We start from the raw sequence: 20,633 nt of genomic DNA, 5'->3' as shown, positions 1-20,633 counted from the left end.
TTCTTGTCCTGATTTTGGTACTGTCTCCTTTCATTGACAGCAATGAACCTCAGTCATGTTTAATATCCCTCTTTGAGTGAGCAACTCACTCCATTGTGTCTGTCCAACCCTACTGGATTTCTGGATTCGTAAGGAAGCATTGTTAAATTTATGGGCTCAGAGGAGGCAAAAGTAGGTTGACTGGCAGCTCTGAAACAAAAGTCGCAATTCTTGTTTGTAAACCGTCACTAAACCTGTTGCTTCTAAAGTAAATGTATCTAAATGTAAATTTTACTGATGTTTAGACAATTTTAAGTGGAAAACAACACAAAAGCAATAAACAATAGGATGTTTTTGCAGTGATTTTTTCACTGAATTTAATGCAATAAAAAGCTTTCTTTCCCATTTAATGCAGTGAGTCATTTAAAAGTCATTTTAAATGATGATTTTGTCCTCTTTATTGTTAGTAAGCATGTTTAATACAACCTACAACCATTAGTATTAAACTACGTTAAATACTAATGAGATTCTGGTTCCAAACGTATCTGTGTGGATGTGGTCTCAGTCTGAATTGTCAGATTGGAAGTCAAGCAGTTGTTTAGGATGTAAAAGCTCAAAATATTGCCTGGAGCTGTGTCCGAATATATTCATTTTCTCTTACTCCTTCCTTATAAAATGAACTATGTTGCGCAGTTGGCAGACATTTACTAATGTAGTGAATGTGACCTTCTGTAATGAATGAGCGACCAAGTCATGCTTTTTAAATCCTATAAAATACAGTACTGTATATGCATGAATGGGTAAAATGCCTCTGTCTCTTTGCACATGTGCCTCATGATTTTAGTACTGTGGCAAGATGTCATGAAGGAGATTAGCAGACACAAAATTGGGTTTCTTTGTCCACTCTCTCCACAATGACAGCTATGCAGTTGAATGAGAAAGTCTTGAAGTCTCATAGTGCTGACGCTTACAATGTTACTATAGCAACCGATGTACAGTAGATTCACTGTATATTAACAACACTATCTGAACAAATGGATCAGATTTCATCACTTGCTTAAGATAGGATTTGAAAATCAAATGTGTGTGCAGTGTGAACAAAGTTGTACATTTTAAATTACAACATCAAGTTTATGGGAGGTTTTAAACCTTTAATCTTACATTTCTTAGAAAAAGCAGAAAGTTTATGAAAAGAAGAGAGCACACCTAAGGGTGACATTATTTACAAAATGTATGATTTTTAATACAGTGAATTAATTACAGAAAATTGAAAGAAAATGTAATATGAGGGATTTCAATGCAGTGCTGACAACTAAACAAATTGTTGCTGTTTTATTAAGTATTCAGTCCATGTTTTGCATAACTGTCCTAACAAGGAACAATTATCTTACAATTGGCCTCTACCTGTAAATCATTATACTAACTACCACCTCTGAATAACAACACTACAGTTGTTACCTCAGGTTGTAAGACTGAAGGACAGCGGTAGAAATGAAGACTAAAGAGGTAAACGCTAAAGCGGTACATGTAGTTAGATAATATGCCAGTATTGGGACCTATTACAACGTCATAAGATTGTGTTTTGATACCACTGGCTCCATTATCACACACCATCCACTGCGTTTGCATGTAAGCATTAGCATCTAGCTAAATTTATAATTTTTAAATTCAGAATTACTTAACTTTAAGCTTTATCTATATAAAAAAAACTGCTATTGCAGCATCAGGCTAACATTTCTGGGCACATTTTTCAATGGGAAAAAAGTCTAAAATCCATAGGAAATAGGTTGCCATTCTGGCATCTTTGGCATACTATTTTCAATATATTATGACAGGTGCATTGATTAAATCCGACGCAATTCAAGTGTTTGGATGTCATAGTGGGCATACAGTGAGTTCAGTTCTCTGAAAGTGGAAGCTACATCAAAGATTTTACTTGCTTACAATACATATATCAGGGTGTAATTAACAAAAGCTAATTGTGTTATGTATTTGCATGTGCTGTCACTTCACTTAAGGAATTATGAAAATTAAAGAAGGCAACAATAACACACCAGAAATAGTGCTGAATTAATTTAGCACATGCAGTGCAATTAGCTATCTTGCTGGCCAGTTCTCAGTGCTAGGCTGGGGAGGATGCAACAGACTATAGAAATCTGCAATACGTAGTTGGAACGTTACATCATCACTCCACCACTGTGATCCAGTATCACACTTTTCAGTTATTTTTTCATGTTTTCATATGTCACTGCAGCCATGATCACTACAGTAAGTACACACAAACATCTCTTTTTAATAAAATTCTGTTTGAAATTTCGCCTGCTTTCCCCAAGCTGTAATAGTGCAACATTAAGTGTTCAATTATAACTGCACTAGGCAAATAAAGCTGACTTTTTCAAATACGGGTTAGGTATTTACATCAAAATGAAGAGTGTTTGTGCTGAAAATAATGACTATTATTTATTTAAATATGCATGGCACAGCGCTAAACGAGTTACGACAGTTCATGGTTAAACTTGAGTGAATGAGAAACCATCTTTTGCACTGAAATACAATGTGCAAAAGTGGCACAACTTTTTAGTGAATTCACCCTCAGTCTTAATGTAAAAAATTCACATTAAACAAGATATGGTATCAATACTCACTGGTCTCTCCTGTCTCATATTCACTGTCTCTTAGCAGCTCAAAGATGTCTACCTCCAGTTTGCCTGTGGTGGAACGATTGCTGGAACGGTTGATGCTGTCTTTCGCCAGAGTGATGGCCAATCGCTCCCCACGGCTACACTCCATTGGGTCATCAAGAATGGCAGCTGGGACACAGTAAAAGGAGACAGAGAGTGAGATAGTGAGACCCAAAAAGTTGAAGAAGCAAAGTGAGATGGGGAGAAAGAGGAGAATTTCATGTATAGCACATCAAGACAAAAAGAACTGTTATGACAAAAGAGACTAAGAAGCCCTCAGGCAGCCAAACATAATTCAAAAAAATGGGAATTCATGGAAATGTTTCTGGGTCCTCTTTGTGTGCACATTAAAGCATATTCCCTGTTTCGCTTACAGTAGACAAGTTTCATACTATGTTTTGACACATTTCTTTCTAGACCTGTACGTGTTTTTATTTCACAGCATATAGAATGTGTTTATATTGGCCTATTTTTACAGTGACTTGCCAAAATCAGTGTTTGACTGTACATCTACCCACTTTCACGAAGTCATATGAATGTTGAATCTGCTACGAATATGACAAGACTGTGGTAAGTATAGCAGAAGACCTTTATATATACCATATATATATACACTCACCTAAAGGATTATTAGGAACACCTGTTCAATTTCTCATTAATGCAATTATCTAATCAACCAATCACATGGAAGTTGCTTCAATGCATTTAGGGGTGTGGTCCTGGTCAAGACAATCTCCTGAACTCCAAACTGAATGTCAGAATGGGAAAGAAAGGTGATTTAAGCAATTTTGAGCGTGGCATGGTTGTTGGTGCCAGGCGGGCGGTCTGAGTATTTCACAATCTGCTCAGTTACTGGGATTTTCACGCACAACCATTTCTAGGGTTTACAAAGAATGGTGTGAAAAGGAAAAACATCCAGTATCGCGGCAGTCCTGTGGGCAAAAATGCCTTGTTGATGCTAGAGGTCAGAGGAGAATGGGCCGACTGATTCAAGCTGATAGAAGAGCAACTTTGCCTGAAATAACCACTCGTTACAACCGAGGTATGCAGCAAAGCATTTGTGAAGCCACAACATGCACAACCTTGAGGCGGATGGGCTACAACAGCAGAAGACCCCACCGGGTACCACTCATCTCCACTACAAATAGGAAAAAGAGGCTACAATTTGCAAGAGTTCACCAAAATTGGACAGTTGAAGACTGGAAAAATGTTGCCTGGTCTGATGAGTCTCGATTTCTGTTGAGACATTCAGATGGTAGAGTCAGAATTTTGTGTAAACAGAATGAGAACATGGATCCATCATGCCTTGTTACCACTGTGCAGGCTGGTGGTGGTGGTGTAATGGTGTGGGGGATGTTTTCTTGGCACACTTTAGGCCCCTTTGTGCCAATTGGGCATCGTTTAAATGCCACGGCCTACCTGAGCATTGTTTCTGACCATGTCCATCCCTTTATGGCCACCATGTACCCATCCTCTTCCAGCAGGATAATGCACCATGTCACAAAGCTCGAATCATTTCAAATTGGTTTCTTGAACATGACAATGAGTTCACTGTACTAAAATGGCCCCCACAGTCACCAGATCTCAACCCAATAGAGCATCTTTGGGATGTGGTGGAACGGGAGCTTCGTGCCCTGGATGTGCATCCCACAAATCTCCATCAACTACAAGATGCTATCCTATCAATATGGGCCAACATTTCTAAAGAATGCTTTCAGCACATTGTTGAATCAATGCCACATAGAATTAAGGCAGTTCTGAAGGCGAAAGGGGGTCAAACACAGTATTAGTATGGTGTTCCTAATAATCCTTTAGGTGAGTGTATATATATATATATATATATATATATATATATATATATATATATAAGATTGTAAAAAAGCTTTATGTAAGCCTCTGATATCATGTTCTAAAATCTGTCAAGATGCATCAAGACAAGTTATATGTGAATGATCTGTCCCTTCAGGTATGCCAACCTATTTTAATACTAGCCTTGTTATATTGTTTCCTGTCAGTATGGCACATTGAATTTACTTATTTTAACACTATTCTTCAAGTAAAAAAATGATTGCCTCTCCAATGACCTTGATTTTATTGCATGATTCATGTGTTGACCCAAAATTCTGCAATAGAGAGAGAAATATGTGCTTTGTTTACACAACAGAGCCAAAACTGTGCATGATTACAAAGATTTTTTCATGCTGGTTGTCAGACCCCGACAAGATCAGTATGCTTGCAGAAATTTCATGTTCTCCTGTCATAAATATTGCACCGATAGTAAGCACAGCCAACTCGATCTTCTGGACTGTATAATCAGCATCATGAAAACAACAAATTACATGAAACATAAATGGAACTGCAATGATTTAGAAAGCATTAATGGCTTAAATAAGAATACTTGTGAATATGTCACAAGAATACTACAACCGATATAGATAAACAATCCACTTAAGATTGCCATAAATATTGTTAAGTTTGTTTAGAGATGGTAAATGAAGGTCTGTGGAATGTTATAAATGAGATGAAATGGCTTTGCTCCTGGCGGAGCATTGACAACAGTTAGCCACACTGCAATTTGAATGTGCTTTCGAGTAAAAACAATTAAATTACTATATACAGAGGTTCAATTTGAGCTAATGCATTCTGCAAGGAGAAAACGTTTCTTTTTTGTCATTTTTATTGTCCAACCTGTGAACTTAACTCAATGAGGTTGTTTTAAAAAGTAATTATCAATCAATGCACTGCCACATTTAGAGAAAAGCCACATTAATAAAAGACATTTTCCATCAGTAATACCTGCCATACTGAATTTGCTAGCCAAATGCATTTTCACACCATTTACATTTATTTGCAAATATTCTTTGTCCACAAGAAAGAAAAAGTTGCCTTCGAAGAAAATCTGTAATTCCATGTGTAAGTCAGTCTGGAGCTTTCTCCGGCCTGCATCGGGCGGTGGGGGTATGTGACGAGGAGGAGGAGGCCATGCTGTGAGTGTGTGCGCCTGGTGCTGAGTTGCCAAATCAGAGGAAAGGAGAGAGATAAGAGGAGGAGTAGGAAGTCCTTGAGGGAGAGAGACACACATGGAGCTGTGTGCGTGTGTGTCGTCCAGTTATTATGTTGCAGTTCAGTGTTTTATTATTAAAGTTATTATTAAAGTCTTGTTAAGTGTGAATCCAGTTCCTGCTTCCTCCTTTCCAGATGAACAAGAGGCTTGTCTGCCACAATATAATATTATGTTTACTTTTTGAATCCTATTTTACAGATAGCCGTGATATTCCTAACTAAGTGTGTGTTCCCATTACTTAACAAAACAATGCATAAAATAAGATGAGAAGAGTGTAAGGGAAGCTAACTAAGCTGTAAATTATAATAACTTACCGAGATCTGCAACAGAGGACACCGGCAATTCAGTGTTTGTCTCAAGTGTTACTGGCTGAATTCAATGACCCAGTTAGTTACCTGGCTGGTCGGTGACCGAGCAATCATTGCTCCGTCCACAGCCACTTTTACTTAGGTCATTTTTATGGTCTCCATATCACAAGTAGAATGCTCGTTTTCTCTGTGTTTCCTGGTCACTGTAACACTCAATTTGATGTTACGGTACATCAAGGTTTATAGCTTGTCCCAGAGGCCTGTTTAGCACTTGGCTGTCACTAATAAAGCGGTTAAAATCTTAATATCACCTTGTGTGGCTGCTCTTGCTAGACTGTGTTGGCTAACAGTACGATCAAAGCAGACAAGACATAACAGTGTGGAGAGACAAACTCATCACTCAAATGGGGTCATCCACTGTACAAACGTCTAATAAATAAGCACCATCAGACACTTAATCAACCAGAGTGACCAAATGCAGATAAAATGGACTATTGGATCACCTTTAAGCATACTAACTGCCATTTAATATACTTTTCCATTTAAGCTGTTAGATCCAAATGAGCCTTGACGTGCATCAAGCAGCAGAGTGTTAGAGAACATACAGTATATAAGGAAGCCATTATATGATACTGATTATCAATGAACAAACTGTCAACAGTAATGACATGAGAAGAATTTCTGTAATTCACTGAATTTGCCCTAATGACATGAAAGCACTCTCATTAACTTACTTTCAAAATCATAAAAGTGCTTTGCCAACATAAAAGAGCTTGATCTTCTACATGATTTGGAAAGAGGAGGTATAGCTTGTAGTTATTAAAATATCCTTTTTCATTATAAAGGCGGAAAAGGGCCTATGGTGGTCTCAGGGGAGGCCACAGTAACGTTTGATCATTTATGTATGTTTCTTTATGTTCTATGCATGTTGAAAGCCAACAGCATAACAACAAATTTAACTCAGTCCTGAGGCTAGTATAAAGAGATCATGAAGGAGATTTTCTGTATCAGGCCTTGTGTAAGAGGGCACTTTACTTTTTGTTTATTTAATCACTTTTGGCATTTCATAACCTTCAAAGTACTTCATAAGAACTCCTGTATTATTTTTCTTTCAGTACAGTACTGTAAACATCTTGGAGCAACAATGCTAGTACAGGCATATTTTACAAACCAATCTCTATTGTAATTAAAGCAGTCAAGGTGGGTCCACACTTTACACATACTTCCAACAAAATCTGTTCCCTTCCTATTGCAACAATTTGTTGCACTACAGACAATGTTCCCTCTAAGCTGTGCGCAGGCATGGCCACATACTTCTAATGTTCTTAGACGGAAAAAATATCCACTCAGATGGCAGATTTTCTTGAATCAGAGTCCTAATGATGTAAACTACATCACGCAGACTGTGTGTTGACCTGGAGTGGTTAACATAAATCGCTTATGTCTTACGTGAATGCAAACAGGTACAACAAATCAGGTATGTGTCAAATTATCAGATCTGTGCATAAGTCTTTAGGTGTATTTGACTTCATGTAGCACTGCTCAGACCAATCGGTGCTGGACTTGAAGCAGTGCATGTCGGTTCTAATTTTTGACACGGTGCCATCACTGCGTCACCATGACGTACACCATCAAAGTACTGTGAGAGAGTAGCTGTCTGGCTCTCCGGTGCAGATTTTCCAGAGCAGCTGCACAAGCTCTGAATGACGACACAGCTTATTTGCAGTTGGCCAGACTCACAACATGACAACAGTTACACATGTTTTATGGGTTGTGTTTGCAATTGCATACTTCATACACTACTCTTACTACTTCTGCTATGTCTGTCTATGGCAGAAATAAGAGTAGTATGGTAGAATGTCATTACCAAGGTGTTTATTCTGACACCTCCAGTTCTGGAAAAACTCTCACAAATCTGTGTTTTTAAAACAGTACATTATGTTTATATAATTTTATATTATGTTTGTCATAGTAATAATATGTATATTTATTAAAAACATAAAAATGATTACATATACTGACTTTACTGGTATTAAAATAATGTAGGCTTCCTCTTGTACACACAGCAGGCACTGTATTAAGGAGCACATAAACCTTTCAAATGTTTTGTGTAAATCTCAAGCATCTGTCTATCTGAATTCAACTTCAGTGTAGGTTCACCAGATGACAGGAAGAGCAAAGTGTCTGGATTGACTGCTCTCTTTTCAACTCCTCCCCCAACAGCAACCGGCAAATCTCACCGATCGTTAAGGCAAGGTGCAGTCGAACTTGAACACCTATTTCTTGCAGGACCATCGCTAGTGGGGTGAAAGGTGGTGACAATTCTAGGGGACCACAGCCCAGAGTTCCCAAAAAAACTCTAGGCTATAGGCCCCTACTCTATGACTACATGCTCATATACTGTAGATACAGCTTGTATGCCTAAGAGTTAAATCAAAACAACAAAAATGTGCAATATTGGTAAAGTCTCCAAATCACCGTCACCCAGATTCCCTATCCTGCCTACAAAATGGTTTAGTCCGGATGGTTTGCTCATGCTAATAAAAATTACCACAGGATAACAGCTGAGTGACCCAACAAACTGGAAAGTCACGCCCCAACCAGTGAATACCACCGATCAGCATTCATAATATCGATACTACTCTGAGAATGCCGATTCTGCTTTGCGAGTCTGATGACAAGTTAAATAAAGTATCGGAAGTGACTGGAGACAAAGAAAGACACTAGAGAATGTCAGGGAAAAAACATACAATCCTGGGTATCAGAAACGAGTGGAAAAAATGAGCTGGAGGCCAGGAGAACTGCAGGAGCCCAATCTATAAAGACATGATCTTCCAAGACAGGTTAGCACACAGTAAGGATGTCAAAAGGAATGGACCCTGATCAAATCTGGTCTAAAATCCCTGTCTTGTTGAGGTATTGATGTAAGCAGATTTAGTCTATAACGTGCAGAAAAAATGGATGTATCTTTTTATTCTATTGCTTGTATTTATTTCTTTGTTCATTTTTGATCAACTGCTGTATGTCTTGAATAATTGCTTGAGAACTTGATTTTTTTTTTTTTTTACTTAAGGCATTCTTTAAGGCTAAACGCCATTGTTTTGGTTTAATATTTATATAAACGTTTAACTTTTTAAATAAAAGAGTACACAGAAACATAGGCTACTTCATTTAGTATCAAGAAGCGTGAAATTTCACTGGCATTGGTTTAGAACACTGACATTTTTGTATTAATGTAAAGACTTCTTATGATGGTTGATGACTAGCTGTTGTATAACAACTACAAATAAATAGAGGACTGTCTAGTACAGTTGGAAATCAAAGACATTATAAGTGACATTATCAGCAAAAAAGTCCTGCATTTGGATTTTGGTTCAGTCCAGGTGTAATGAGGTAGCCTTGTTATGGATGTAAAATCATGTGAAACATTTGCATAACTCAATTGTATTATAGTTTGGTCAAGGGCTCAAATTAGTTCAAAAAAGCAAAATAACAATGGCACTCATATTACATTAAAAATACTTTAATGTAATATTATTCCATGGCTGTGGATACATTTTGGAGTATTAAACGTTTTGTCTACAGCTATGTGATAATAGTGTCTTTTCTTTTTCTTTTTAAATTTTTAGAGCAATTTTCAATGTTCAAGAAAGACTTTCTTTTTTTTTATTTCTGTTTATATTTAATAGAGTCTTTTTTCATTTTTGAACCAATATTATCATGATTTGAATCAATCTTTATATATTAATATTTTGTTATATAATTATATTAATATACTGTATGTTGGTTGGTTACATAGCACTCTTCATTGGGTATATGAAATTGGTGTTGGGGGCCCACATCAATATTCTTTTAGTGGCCCAGCATTCCTTAGCTACAGCCATGCTTTGCAGTGTAAACCAACTAATGTAACTTAATTGATCTGCCATTGTCTATTATGTTGTTAAGATTTACCAAACAACAATATTAAACAGAAAGCCACTGAATGCTCTTTATTAATTTGTTATTATTAGCATACTATGTTCTAGGTTTACTTAATACTTATTTTACTTCTTTATTATGACTTTTTGCCTGAATGAAGCAGTGTTTACTTGATCAAGAAACAGTAAGGCAACATGCCATTCTTATTATTTAATATGTTTATATTTAAATTAATAATGAGTGCATTCAGTATCATAACAGCATATTATCCAATTTTACTATGGTAATTAATTTAAAATTTCACAGGAATTGGTCCCAACTAAAATGTTGGATTTTTTTTCTTTCTTTAGGTATTGCTCAGCAAGAGTAAAAGTTTAGGGAAGATTGACCAAGTATTATGAATATTTTTCCATTTGTAGTTTTTTTGCCCTAATGACATGAAAGCACTCTCATTAACTGTTTTTGTTTGTGTTCCATACTAACAGTGTTTTTTGAGGCATTTTAGTGTTTTGGTGGTGTTTTGTGTTTTGGTTACAAACCAACAATGTTTTGGTGGTGTATTAGTGGTTTAGTTCCAAAATAAATGTTTTTGGTGATGTCGTAATGTTTTTGTCACGTTCCTGTGTTGTCTGCCCTATGTTGTCACGTTCCTGTGTTGTCTGCCCTATGTTGTCATGTTCCTGTGTTGTCTGCCCCATGTTCTCTGTTTCACCCATCAAGTTTATGTCATGGTTCCATGTTGTCTGCTCCGTGTTTTCCGTTTCACCCGTCACCGATCCCGTTCCATGTCACGTTTTCCCTGTTGTCCGCCCTGAGTCTCAATGTCCGTGTGTAAAACTACAATTCCCACAATTCCTGGCCTCTCTCACTGCCTCCATTCTTCATTGTTCTCACCTGTGTCTCGTTTAGTCTTCATTGTGTTTGTGTATTTAACCCTGTTTGTTTCTCCTTTCCCTGTTGGTCTTTGATGTATGTGGACGCCTGTTACTTGTGCTTTCTGTCATGGTTTATTCCCCGGTACCCCCTCTGTAAGCCTTCCGTGTTTGGTTAACCCTTTGTATACCTCCGTGTTTTGTTTTACCTTTTCCCCTCGTGGATGTTTCCTTTGTTCGTGTTTTTTTGTGTTGCCTTTTTATTTAATAAAGTCATCGCTGCTTTTAGATCCCCACTCTTCGTCTGCCTTCGTCTGATTTGTGACAGTTTTGGTTCCAAATCAACAGTGTTTTTTATGTTGTTTCATAAAAGTTTTTTGGACAGGAAGCCTTTTAGTCCTTTTAACATGAGGTCTTTTTCCCAATCTAATACTGATTCAATTATTCAACCATTTGTAACCCGCACAAGAAGAGACAGTCACAATGTCGAATTCAAACAGCTTTATTAGATAACAAAGCGTGCAAAGTACACAAAAAGGGCAAATCCAGTGAAGAGTAGTCAAAGGGAGCGTGAGGTCGAAGCCGGGGAATCAGTAGATGACAAAGGGGCAAATCCAAAGAAGCGTAGACAAGGGGAGCGTTAGGTCGAAGCCGGGAAATCAGTATACAAAGGGGCGAGACAAGCGAGAGGAAAAGACTGGGGATTCTAGGGGAACACTAGAGCTGGCAAGCTAAGGGGTAAACGAGAGTAGTTCAAAACTAGACGAGACTAGCGGGGGGCAAAGACACGGGAAACTAAATACAATAACCAACAAGCGGGAGACGAATGTGCTGTGATATTTATAGAGACGAGTGCAGGTGTAAACAATGACAGGTGATAGGGACGAGTGCAGGTGTATACAATGAACAGGAGTGCAGATGACGCGAGTGCAGGTGTACATAATGTTCTGGCGATAGAAGTGGGCATGTGAGCCCGAGGGGGAGATAGTGTACGAGCACGTGAGCTCGTGAGGAGTAAAACGAGCGTGCAAGCTCGAGCGAGCAAAACGAGCGTAGAAGCTCGAGGGGGCGGAGCGAGGGAGCGGAAGCGAGCGAGTACGCCGCGAGTGCGTGTGTGTGCTCGGTGAAGCCGAGCGTGCGCGTGAGCTGGACGAAGGGGAGCGCGTGTGCGTGCTCGAGGAAGCGGAGATGGGGCAGAGGAGCGGGGTGCGTGACAGTACTCCCCCCTCTATAACGGACGGCTCCTGATGGCCGTGCTCGGTTGTGAGGAGCACGACCTCTGGGAAGTGGTGCTGGACGATCCCAACAAACAAAAAACCCTGAACAGACAACCCACAAAACACACAAACAAAATTGAGGGCAGTCCAAGGGGCACAGAGGGAAATGAGACAGTCCATGGGGTCAATGGGCAGTTTCAAGGCAAGGTCAGAGGGAACACAGCGGACAGGCGGGTGGTCAGGAGATCAAGGGGGCAGCCATAGGGCAGAGACTGGGTCAGGGGGTCTGGAAGGCGACTGGAGGACAGGGACTGGGTCCGGGGGTCTGGAAGGTGACCACCGGACAGGAATAGGGTCCGGAGGCCAGGGAAGAGGCCACCGGACAGAGAGAGTGTCATGAGGCCACCGGACGGGGTCAGGAAGTCCGGGCTGAGCCGTGAAAGGCGGTGACGTCAGAGGCGGCACTGTAGGCGGCTCTGGAGGTGGGGTTCTGGAAGTCTCTGGAGGTGGAGCCGAAGGAGGCTTTAGGGGCGAAGGCCTGAAAGGCTCTGGAGGTGGAGCCAATGACGGTGGCGCCGTGGGAGGCTCTAGAGGCGGAGGCCTGGAAGGCTCTGGAGGTGGAGCCGAAGGAGGCTTTAGGGGCGAAGGCCTGGAAGGCTCTGGAGGTGGAGCCAAAGGAGGCTTTAGGGGGGAAGGCCTGGAAGGCTCAGGATGTGGAGCCAATGGAGATGGCGCCATGGGAGGTCCCCGAGGCGACGACCTGGCAGGCTCTGTAGTCTCGGGGGGTAGAGCCGTAGGAGGCCCGAGAGGCGGAGCCATAGAAAGCTCTGGAGTCTTTGGGAGCAGAGCCGTGAGGGGCTCGGGAGGCTCTAGAGGTGGGGCCCTGGAAGGCTCGAGAGGCTCGAGGGGGGGAGCCATGAAAGACTCAAGAGACGGAGCCCCGAGAGGCTCGGGAGGAGGAGGAACCCTGGAAGACTCGAGAGACGAAGCCCCGAGAGGCCAGAGGGGAGGAGGAGCCCTGAGAGACTCGAGGGACGGAGCCCTGAGAGGCTTCAAGACGGGGGCCGTGGTAGGCTTCGAGACGGGGGCCGTGGTGTGGAGCGCTGGTTCAGTGTCTGCCTCCCCCACAGTAAACGAGGAACCAGCGTACAGTAGGGCGAGGTCAATAAACTGAGCCAGGTTGAGAGAGCAGCGACCACCAGGCATGAATGATGAGGCTGGCTCATTCAGTCCATATTGAAAAATGTATTTTAGAGCCACCTCATCAAAATTCACCTGGTTAGCCAGGGCACAAAAGTCAACCACATAAGCCTCCAAGGGTTGACTCCCTGACGCTAAAACCAAGAGTTGGGCCACTGGGTCCATAATGTTAAGAGCACGGTTTAAAGTTCTACAACAGCTGCCCTGCATAAACAACCCTTGGCAAGCGCCGAAGAGCCATCAAACCTCTCAGGGGTTGAAGGCTTACGGCTTCAGGGATGTGTTGGGAGCATAACCGGGCTCAGGGACAGACACAGGCGGAACAGGGTGAAACAAATCAAAAATCGCGCATACCTGCTGTCCCTGGGCGTGGCGCTCGGTCATGCCTCCAAACCGTAGCTCCTCGGCTGAATGTGACGTGTACCTCCGCTCTAGTGAGCTGCGCGAATCCTCAGCGCGGGACATTGTGACTGTCTTCGGTAGGGTTGGTTATTCTGTAACCCGCACAAGAAGAGACAGTCACAATGTCGAATTCAAACAGCTTTATTAGATAACAAAGCGTGCAAAGTACACAAAAAGGGCAAATCCAGTGAAGAGTAGTCAAAGGGAGCGTGAGGTCGAAGCCAGAGAATCAGTAGATGACAAAGGGGCAAATCCAAAGAAGCGTAGACAAGGGGAGCATTAGGTCGAAGCCGGGAAATCAGTATACAAAGGGGCGAGACAAGCGAGAGGAAAAGACTGGGGATTCTAGGGGAACACTACAGCTGGCAAGCTAAGGGGTAAACGAGAGTAGTTCAAAACTAGACGAGACTAGCGGGGGGCAAAGACACGGGAAACTAAATACAATAACCAACAAGCGGGAGACGAATGTGCTGTGATATTTATAGAGGCGAGTGCAGGTGTAAACAATGACAGGTGATAGGGACGAGTTCAGGTGTATACAATGAACAGGAGTGCAGATGACGCGAGTGCAGATGTACATAATGTTCTGGCGATAGAAGTGGGCATGTGAGCCCGAGGGGGGGAGATAGTGTACGAGCATTTGAGCTCGTAGGAGTAAAACGAGCGTGCAAGCTCGAGCGAGCAAAACGAGCGTAGAAGCTCGAGGGGGCGGAGCGAGGGAGCGGGAAGAGAGCGAGTACGCTCGCGGAGTGCGTGTGTGTGCTCGGTGAAGCCGAGCGTGCACGTGAGCTGGACGAAGGGGAGCGCGTGTGCGTGCTCGAGGAAGCGGGGATGGGGCAGAGGAGCGGGGTGCGTGACACCATTATAGTTAAAAAAGTTAAAAGTTATTGATTTAGATTGATCAAGTGTTTTGTTTCAAAACATATGCAATGATTTCAGAGATTCTAATTAGCTGCATAATTCTGCAGCATTTTAAAAAAACATTATATGTTAGTTCAAATTATCTCAAAATCAACTTTTATTCATTGCACGTGATGGCCTCATGGATCAAGACAGGCCTTTAAGAAAGTGCTGTGGTGTTTTTCACAGCACAGTGTTTTCTCTATGATATTTCTCAGTTTAATGTGAATATGATCAAATCTAACAGCCTCTATCCAATTTGTACAGCTTGTAAAGCAGCTGTACACAATACTTAGATAAGTTCTATGGTGCGGGATTGAGATGCACTGTCATGGGGGCTTAACTTGTCTTTGCATTGGCCATCTTTGCACACAACCTTCTGAAAGCTCAACAACTCTGCTTACACACTGAGTATCTGTGTATCAGATTGGAACTACTTATATATGCTCTTCACATCATCCGAGTGAGACTGATAGAGGATCTAACTACAGCAAAGTAAAGATCCGGGGAGCACTTCAGAAGCCAACAGTGCGGTATTACATGGATCTGAATTTGTTGGATGATAGTGAGTGTCTTAAAATGCTTTCAATGGTAGTTTGACTTTATTATTGACTGGCCATTAACCCTTGTCACTGATGAGAATAGACTAGTTATTAGTTTCCACCTCTCCGCTCCTTCATATGAAAGAAAAGCAGGATATTTTTAAATCTGATTTAACCCTCTGGGGTCGACGGACGCTCAGGTGCGTCCTGCTGGATTTTTTTCGTCATTACAGCAGAAACAACATAAAATTCTCCATCATATCATTTTGGGGCATACAGATAAGTGTAAGACATCATTAGAGACTATAAAGGGTTTACTTTTATTTGTGTACACTCACAATAACAACAAAACCTTGTGCTAAATTTGTAAAATAAAGAAAATAAAAAGGGTGAGCTGTCAGCAGTCTCTGTGTTCACGAGCATATTTCAGAAACACTTAGAAAAATGAACTGAAACTCCTCGAATACTTATCACACGAATGTGAAACATATGTCTAAAGAAAGCTTAAAATGTAAACTTTTAAATATAACAATTCAAATTTAAAACAAATATTTTCCTGCAATGTAATCTGTATGAAACAAAGTGATGTACAGTTTTCCTGGCTCAGCTAATTATCTCTAATGTGATCACACCCACCAGCAGAGCGCACTATTCATACGCTAATGTGCTGAGACGAACAAATCAAATACTTGCCTCAAAAACAAAGTCATTCACTTATCTGCACGTTAGAAAGACAGCACGATACACAAGTGAGTAAAGTCCTGGATAGTGATGAAGACTTACAATTTTCCTCAGAAGAAGAGCGGGACTCCGATGAACGTTTATATTTTGAAGAGAGACTTGATCCAGCCGAGGATACAAATTCGGACAAGTAAGTCATTAGTTTTCAATAGTTGATATGCTATTTGATATAAACATGTACATATTTGACTAGTGGGATGGTTTCCAGACTTGCCAGCTAGGATTCAGAGTATTTGAAATATGTCCTAATATACAAGTTTTAATCACATTTAAATGCTGTTTCGGCTAAAGCAGGTATTTCAATTGTATGCTGTATGATATAAATATGATATGTAATATGATATAAAAATAATATGAATGTTTAGATTAAATTGTATCTAGTGTTTATGTTGCCTCATTATCATCAACAAAGCTTGTGTTTGCAAATATGTGTTCAGGTTAATGATTAAAATGCACTTTAAATATGCCCATATTAGAAAATCATCATATTATAATGATTTCTGAAGGATCATGTGACACTGAAGATTGCAGTAATGATGCTGAAAATTCAGCTTTGATCACAAATTGCTTTTTACAATATATTCAAATAGAAAACTGTTCTTTTAAATTGTAAAAAGACTTCACACAATGTTTTTACTGTATTTTGGATCAAATAAATGCAGTATTGGTGAGCAGAAGATACATCTTCTTAAACTTTAATATGGTAGTGTAGGTCTAAAATTAAGTAAAGTCTTTATTTAAAGAAAATGTATAGTCAGATTACTTCTTTTAACTTCAAACTTGATTTTTATCATTAAGTCTCCTCACATTCATTCTCTTTCTGTCACATTCCTCATTGATAGGCCCAGGGGAGGGGTCTTTTGTCTCCTCAGGTGTGAATTACAAGCCATATTCATGATAGTTCACGCCTCCTCGCATATGACCTTTCTAACACTAAAAGTGTCTTACAAAAGTTAAATTACTATATTGTTTTGTATGAATGAGTGATCAGGATGGTTTTCACATCATTTTGTAGCAAAAACTCTAGACTACAAGATCCAGTTCTCAAAAGGCTTGTGGACAAATGTTTAGTATGTGTTATATTACCTTATTTAAATGACTTAAAATTTAGTTTTTTCAAAAACCACACATAAACGTTATTTTCTCAAAAATAAAAAAAATATGTACACACATGTTGCTCACATATTATTGTAGCCCAGGTTGTGCTGAATACAGTGTTATCAGACTTTAGCCATTAATGTGTTTTTAAGCAACTGAAAAAAACACAAATGTCAAGGCATGTCAAAACTTCTCCAGAGCCCAAAACACCCTCAGACCCCAGAGGGCTAAATTCAGTTCGCTTCCAAGCTGGGACAAAAGTGATTTCAAGGTTATCAATAATGTTTAATGGGCCGCATTTCTCTCCATCTGTAAAGGGCTGATTGTTTTTATAATAATAGGCTGGTGAAGTTCTCATTCACATATAATTCTAAGCAGATCTTCTCTATGCATTCAGACACTCAGCTCTAAAGACACCTCGTGAATTTTTAAAAGATATATCATCTTTGAATGGGAATGATCTGGCCCATAAATCAAGGTTTTAATTACAGATTGGAATTAAATTTTTATTTTCATCACAGGAATGCAAGTCTCATCTAATTTCATCAATACCACTAATTAGTCGAGTCCCTGAACAAGCCATTGACACTGGAATCCATTGCTGAAGGGCAAAAGGTCCCAGTGAATCATAATGCTGTTAGCTTTATGGATATAAAAGTCACTTTAAGATTAGCCTCACTGAGAATCTTCGGTTCGGTTGTCTTTATGTGTCTGCAGAAAAAAAAATTTTTACATACTTTTTGTGAAGAGTAAAAGGGAATTAGAGAAAATAACACATTAGAAACGCCTGGTTGAGCATAATATTGTTTTCAAAGCCACTCCTACACAAAAAGGCTTTGAAACAAATAACATAATGTGAACCAAGATTACTAATAGTGAGATTGATTCAGTTTGAGAAATTGTGTATTCCATACAAATATTAACAGTGTAATTGAATATATAAAAGCACATAACTACCTTACAAAAAATACCATTGTGGCCCCACTGTGCATTAACTGATATTGGATGGTAATTCCCTGGTACTTTATATATCCCTCAGAGACCCAATGTAGCACAACTGCAATGTTTGTTTACAACGATTAATCAATAGCCAACCTCAGCTAATTGATTCAACATAGAGCACAACAATATCTGGATATTAGTTAAATATTTAGGTCTAGATTTGTATTAAAATGCTAGTTATTTAAATAATTACTTTACCCTAAATTGCTTAAAGTGCACTATCTATTTTAATGCTTATGTCAGCTAAATGTCTGAAAACAGGCCAGTCATTTGCAAATATGCAGTATTTAACATTTGCTGGACCACAAGTTTCATAGTTAAAGGAGCTAGAGTAGCTCAAAAGGAGCTAGAATAGCTCAAATATTACCGCTACACCTTTCCAGAAAATCTGCAGTTCATGGTTTTACTGTATGTTTTAGGTAGATATTTCTGTAGTATTTGGCATACAATAGAGTTTTTTTAGAGGAATGATAAATGAGAGAGAAAAAGGGCAAGAAAGTTTGTCTCTCATTGATCACAACCAGTGATCTATGTGTCTGAGTGTATTTGTGCTTTCACTGGTATCTGTGTTTAGCTGTGATCGTTGTGAATGTGTGTGTGTGTGTGTGTGTGTGTGTGTGTGTGTGTGTGTGTCAGTGTGCGCATTTACTAAGGGAGGCCATTAGAGACAGGGGAATAATGATGGTATTAATGGCAGCAATTGCTCATTCTGCCTGCCATTGGAGTGCAGCCCTTGGGATGCATGTGCTAGGGATAATTGTTATCATTTTCAGTTGCCTGTTTTTATCCCTTTTTCACACACTTTATCACTTGGAACACACACGTGCACAGAAAAGAGGAGACCACCACCTCTCTCTACCTCTGTGACATACAGGAACACTGACCACGCTTAAAGGAATAGTTCACCAAACAATAGTTATTTTACCCACATCTTATGACAACCCAGGTGTGTATGACTTTCTTTCATCTGCTGAACTCAAATAAAGATATTTAAACAAATTTCTCAGCTCTTTTGGTCCATAAAATGCAACTGTATGGGTGCCAAAATTTTGAAGCTCCAAAAGTATAAAAGTAGGGCTGTCAATTGATTACAATTTTTTATGTAATTAATTACATGGTGTCCCGATTAATTAGACGCGATTAATCGCATATACAAATATTTGCTGAGAAAGCCCCTCATGTAACAATAATTCAATATATAATGATTATACATATTTATATCAATATTTAATTATTGATATTGTACTACAAGCTTGCATTTCTCAGGAATCTTCCTTATTATGGTCCGGGGGCATGCGATTGTGTAAATTTTTTTAACGGGTTATATTTGTAAAATGAATCGCACTGAATTAACGCGTTAAATCGACAGTCCTATATAAAAGTATTCCATAAGACTCCAGTGGTTAAATCAATATCTTCAAAAACGATATGATAGGTGTGTGTGAGAAACAGATTCTTGTGTTTTTGGTGATTTACATTCTTCATGCATATCGCCCCTACTGGGCAGGGAGAAGAATTTCTAGCAAATAAATGACTTAAATATTGATCTGATTCTCACCCACACCTATAATATCACTTCTGAACCCCTGGTGTCATATGGATTATTTTTATCATGCCTTTATGTGCTTTTTGGTGCATCAAAAGGTTGGCACCCATTTAGTTGCATTGAATGAACCTACTGAGCTGAAATATGCTTCTAAAAATCTTCATTTGTGTTCTGCAGAAGAAAGAAAGTCATTTTCATCTGGGATGGCATGAGAATGAGTAAATAATGAGAGCAGGGCCGGTCAACCAATTAAGCGACATTGGCGAACGCCTAGGGCGGCATCACTTCAGGGGTGCCAATCTACTGAGACAATAAGTATTTGTTCAATCTGTGTCCGATGACGTGTTGTGGTAACCCCCACGGAACAAATAGACCCTCTACAAATTGCCTTACTACCATACTACTCTTACTGTTTCTGTTATACCTGTGCGCGGGGCTCATGAATCGAAGCGATGCCCGGTGTGCGAATTAATCAGGCTTTTCAGTCGGTTTTTCTCAATTAATTTGTCAAACATGTGGGCTGAATCGTTTGAAGCTTTTTGTCACGCAATAAAAAAGTAACAGGATGCTTTAGAAGACAGTTGGGTCTCGTCTAGGATGCCAAATAGGGTAGGATCAGCACTGGATGAGAACATTTTTATTTTGGGGTGAACTATCCATTTAATAAGCCGACAACATGTGTGGTCATGTTACCACCTTAATCAGTTTTTATTTATTGGAGAAAGGGTAAGGTCATAAATGGTTTAAGCAAAAAAAAATGATCGGCACACCAACACTTTGCATTTCAAGTAAATAACTTGCCGGCTTATTCACTTTGAATAGTGTTGTGTGCATGAATGTTTGTATCATTGCATTTTGACATGAAAAGCAGGGAATAATCAGATGATTTTAAATCTCATGTACCTGCAATCATAGGCTTCTTGAAGGTGTTATTGACTTTTTTGAACATGTAATTGCACTTAATGTATGATTAAGGTCCATATTCTGGCTATGCCTTTAAAGAAAAAAGAGGTTTAAATGCTCCCCAGGTATTGGAATATTCCTGTTGTGGCAGGGTGAGCAAGAGACAGGCACAGTGGGTGTTATGTTTATTATTAGAAATAATAATAAACATAAAATGTTCATAAAAAGGTGAAAATATTACCAAGTGAAAGTGTCCA

At 39.6% G+C, this 20,633-nt stretch overlaps 1 protein-coding gene across 1 annotated transcript in view; it reads right to left on the bottom strand.

Moving 5' to 3' along the window:
* Window positions 1-20,633, bottom strand: part of grik4 (glutamate receptor, ionotropic, kainate 4) — a 552,444-nt gene that overhangs the window by 209,214 nt on the left and 322,597 nt on the right. The window contains exon 4 of the mRNA XM_052109736.1: window positions 2,625-2,789. Coding sequence (XP_051965696.1) covers window positions 2,625-2,789 — 165 coding nt within the window. The remainder of the gene's footprint in view (window positions 1-2,624; window positions 2,790-20,633) is intronic.

Source organism: Xyrauchen texanus, chromosome 38, assembly GCF_025860055.1.
Source record: "Xyrauchen texanus isolate HMW12.3.18 chromosome 38, RBS_HiC_50CHRs, whole genome shotgun sequence".
Lineage (NCBI taxonomy): Eukaryota > Metazoa > Chordata > Actinopteri > Cypriniformes > Catostomidae > Xyrauchen > Xyrauchen texanus.
This window is presented reverse-complemented; position numbering and strand designations above follow the sequence as displayed.